Below are 4,277 nucleotides of genomic sequence, written 5' to 3'. Positions count from 1 at the left end.
CCTGCCGCATGAGCTAAAACAGGTAAGCACAAGGCATACACGAGAACCTCTTCATTATTCTTCAATAATAGCCTATAATGCACCAGATTGCAGTGTATTTTGCCTCGTGCAGCTTGTTATACGTACAATGTGTCTTGGTGCCTTTTATTAGGCCCCCCTTTCCCTGCTTTCATGACAACCCTTGCCCCCCCCCCCCCCCGCCCCGCCATCACAGGACACAGGGAGCCCCCTGTTTAACCACTTAGATGCCGCAGTCCGTAGCACCTTTGGCATCTAAGAAGTTAACCGGCCCAGGCCCCCCTTATGGAAAGATGTTGTATGTAGCTGCAGCTTTAAGATTTCAAAAACCTCTTTCTTTCTTCCTCCCTTTTAGACCGGCCACTCGCCGTAAACCCGATTCAGATCCCGCGCCCGTCGGGGACGACGCCCAGAAGAAATTTGGGAACGCGAAAGCCATTTCTTCAGACATGTACTTTGGGAAACAAGACAGTGCGGATGTGAGTACGAGCGGGGGTCTGTCCTCTTGGGTTTTAAAGGGGTACTCCGCCCCTAGGCATCTTATACTGCTGCTATCTCTATAGGATCAGGATATATAGTAGTTATACACCTCCCCTCCAGCTCTGTCTGTATACTGCTGCTATCTCTATGGGATCAGGATATATAGTAGTTATACACCTCCCCTCCAGCTCTATCTGTATACTGCTGGTATCTCTATGGGATCAGGATATATAGTAGTTATACACCTCCCCTCCAGATCTATCTGTATACTGCTGCTATCTCTATGGGATCAGGATATATAGTAGTTATACACCTCCCCACCAGCTCTATCTGTATACTGCTGCTGTCTCTATGGGATCAGGATATATAGTAGTTATACACCTCCCCTCCAGTTATATCTGTATACTGCTGCTATCTCTATAGGATCAGGATATATAGTAGTTATACACCTCCCCTCCAGTTATATCTGTATACTGCTGCTATCTCTATAGGATCAGGATATATAGTAGTTATACACCTCCCCTCCAGCTCTATCTGTATACTGCTGCTGCTATCTCTATGGGATCAGGATATATAGTGGTTATACACCTCCCCTCCAGCTCTATCTATATACTGCTGCTATCACTATGGGATCAGGATATATAGTAGTTATACACCTCCCCTCCATCTCTATCTGTATACTGCTGCTATCTCTATGGGATCAGGATATATAGTGGTTATACACCTCCCCTCCAGCTCTATCTGTATATTGCTGCTATCTCTATGGGATCAGGATATATAGTGGTTATACACCTCCCCTCCAGCTCTATCTGTATACTGCTGCTATCTCTATAGGATCAGGATATATAGTATTTATACACCTCCCCTCCAGCTCTATCTGTATACTGCTGCTATCTCTATGGGATCAGTATATATAGTGGTTATATACCTCCCCTCCAGCTCTATCTGTATACTGCTGCTATCTCTATAGGATCAGGATATATAGTGGTTATACACCTCCCCTCCAGCTCTCTCATGTCTGTGGGTTATGGTGTTCCTCGGCTCCAGTTCACACCCTTATAACCTTTACATGACGTGACTGTTTTCTGTCCTTTTACCCCACAGTACGAGGCGAGGTCCCGGCTGGATCGACTCTCAGGAAACACGTCCATCAGCTCCGCCGACCTGTTCGATGACCACAAGAAGGAGCCGTCAGGTACCCTGTGTACTGTGCAGGGTCATGGGTCATCTATGGGATGGTGGTGGTGGTTGGGGGGGGGGGGTCATCTATGGTGGTGGGTGGAGGGGCCATCTATGGGGGTGGGTGGAGGGGCCATCTATGGGGGTGGGTGGAGGGGCCATCTATGGGGGTGGGTGGAGGGGTCATCTATGGTGGTGGGTGGAGGGGCCATCTATGGGGGTGGGTGGAGGGGCCATCTATGGGGGTGGGTGGAGGGGTCATCTATGGGGGTGGGTGGAGGGGTCATCTATGGGGGTGGGTGGAGGGGTCATCTATGGGGGTGGGTGGAGGGGTCATCTATGGGGGTGGGTGGAGGGGTCATCTATGGTGGTGGGTGGTGGGGTCATCTATGGTGGGGGGTGGGGGGGTCATCTATGGGATGGTGGTGGTGGTGGTCATCTATGGGATGGTGGTGGTGGTGGTCATCTATGGGATGGTGGGGGTGGTCATCTATGGGATGGTGGGGGTGGTCATCTATGGGATGGTGGGGGGTGGTCATCTATGGGATGGTGGGGGGTGGTCATCTATGGGATGGTGGAGGTGGTCATCTATGGGATGGTGGGGGTGGTCATCTATGGGATGGTGGGGGTGGTCATCTATGGGATGGTGGGGGTGGTCATCTATGGGATGGTGATGGGGGTCATCTATGGGATGTTGGGGGGGGGGGTCATCTATGGGATGTTGGGGGGGGTCATCTATGGGATGTTGGGGGGGGGGGGTTCATCTATGGGATGGTGATGGGGGGGGTCATCTATGGTATGGTGATGGGGGAGTATCTATGGGATGTTGGGGGGGGGGGGGGTCATCTATGGGATGGGGGGTGCAGCATTGGGGATGTATGGGACACCACTATTGGTTATGCATATCTCTGGTCATATGACTTAGTTAACCCTTTTGCCTGTGTTGTGTGTTGTTTTTTTTTTTTTTTTTAAATACAGCAAACTACAACCTGTCGAACGTTCTGCCTTCAGCCCCAGACATGGCCAACTTCAAACAAGGAGTTAAATCCGTAGCGGGGCGGCTTTCTGTTCTGGCCAATGGCGTAATGACAACTATTCAGGTAAGGGTTAACTGGGGCCGTCCCTGGTTAATGTGGTTCCCAACTTGACGTCTGCTGGGAGTTGTAGGTGAAATCCCTGACAAGGATAGGGAGCCTCTAGTATATATGTGTATATAATATATAAATAATTTTTTTTATTATTATTATTTTTACTTAAAAAAATTGTGGTAAAAAATTATATTATGTCCCCATAGGAGAATATTACATGGAATCTTTCAATTGCAAACACTGAACAATGCGGTGCCATAGGACAGCATTGATCAGTGTTTTCGGTGCTCCATTACTTTAGGCTTCCTGTATACTTGGAGCACCAATCTAATGACACGCCCCCTCCCATAGACTTGCATTGAGAGGGCGTGACATCACGAGGGACATGGCCTTGACTTCTCGACCCAACAGCCCGCACCCAGCGTTTGGAACAAAATGTTCCGGACGCTGGGGCAGTGGAGTACCCCTTTAATAGCTGGTGTGCCTTTTAGTAGTGCCAAGCTGCTGCTGCCTGAGAGATTTGTGATCCAGCATCAGCAGCTTAGTAGTTATCATGACAAACGTGCAGAGATCTCCATCCATGGCTGAGACTTGTCGTTCTTAAACTCGATTCTCTTCTTCTTTGCAGGACCGATATGGATCTTAACCCCTCCCCCCCCCCCCCCCCACGTTGAAGTAGAATTTGGCGCATAACCAGGGACACGCGTACTGTGCCCCCTCCAGCAAGGAGGCGTAAAGGAAACGATTCACACCTCAATGTCCCTGCATGGGAGGAAGGGAAACCCCCTACACATTCATTGTGCCTTTAAAATAATTGAATGCAATGCATTGTGGGAAGTCTGCGCTTTTTTTTTTTTTTTTTTTTTTTTTGCTTCTTTAATAAAAATAAACAGGCCGGATGTCTCGGTGGGATACGGTCACGTAAGACATTTCCGGTGAAGAACGGCATCCCGGGCAAAGAAGTGGATCTGTCTACATGGAAATGAGGAATATATAAAAGTCTAGAATTTTTTTATTTTATTTAAATTTATTTTTTTTTTTAATATAATTCCTTTAATCCGGCATCGATGAAACCGATAAAACACTAAACAGATTTTCCAGTTTGACATTTGCCGGATTATCGGAATTATACTGCATATAACTATATATATATATATATATATATATATATATATATATATATATATATATATATATATATATATATATAATATTGGACGCACACTAGGCGGCTCCTGTAATCTGGAATATATAGGTGCCGGATTATTGGGCGATCGTAGAATAGTATATAGGATTGGTTAAAAAAAAAAAAAAAAAAATACGGCTTACAGGTATGACTAAAACAGCGCCACTCTTGTCGTCAGGTTGTGTGCGGTATTGCAGCTCAGTTCCATTTGAAGTAAGTGGAGCCTAATTGTAATACCGCACACGGCCTGAGGACATTAGATTATCAGGGTTTTCACTTGTGTGCGTACATCTGTATATATGAGTAACTTTTGCGCCGGATCGGGG

General features: G+C 47.0%; 1 protein-coding gene across 1 annotated transcript; it reads left to right on the top strand.

Annotated features, from left to right (window-relative positions):
• The first annotated feature begins 245 nt into the window (after window positions 1–245).
• LOC130303242 (ADP-ribosylation factor GTPase-activating protein 3-like) lies at window positions 246–3,634 on the top strand. The gene is made up of 5 exons (XM_056551763.1): window positions 246–316; window positions 374–497; window positions 1,603–1,693; window positions 2,656–2,777; window positions 3,394–3,634. The coding sequence occupies exons 1-5, from the start codon at window positions 246–248 to the stop codon at window positions 3,409–3,411; spliced, it is 426 nt and encodes a 141-aa protein (XP_056407738.1). The 3' UTR covers window positions 3,412–3,634.
• The last annotated feature ends 643 nt before the right edge of the window (window positions 3,635–4,277 follow it).

This window comes from Hyla sarda, unplaced genomic scaffold, assembly GCF_029499605.1.
Source record: "Hyla sarda isolate aHylSar1 unplaced genomic scaffold, aHylSar1.hap1 scaffold_1196, whole genome shotgun sequence".
NCBI lineage: Eukaryota > Metazoa > Chordata > Amphibia > Anura > Hylidae > Hyla > Hyla sarda.
The sequence above is the reverse complement of the archived record's forward strand: the minus strand, read 5'-3'. Positions and strand labels throughout refer to the sequence as shown.

What these genes read in the sequence shown, in the direction of transcription:
- LOC130303242 (XM_056551763.1), top strand. Translation starts at nt 246, where the DNA reads ATGCCGCAGTCCGTAGCACCTTTGGCATCTAAGAAGTTAACCGGCCCA. An exon ending in CCCCCTTATGGAAAGATGTT is followed by an intron (nt 317 to 373) that starts GTATGTAGCTGC and finishes CCTCCCTTTTAG; the next exon opens with ACCGGCCACTCGCCGTAAAC. An exon ending in CCACAAGAAGGAGCCGTCAG is followed by an intron (nt 1,694 to 2,655) that starts GTACCCTGTGTA and finishes TTTTAAATACAG; the next exon opens with CAAACTACAACCTGTCGAAC.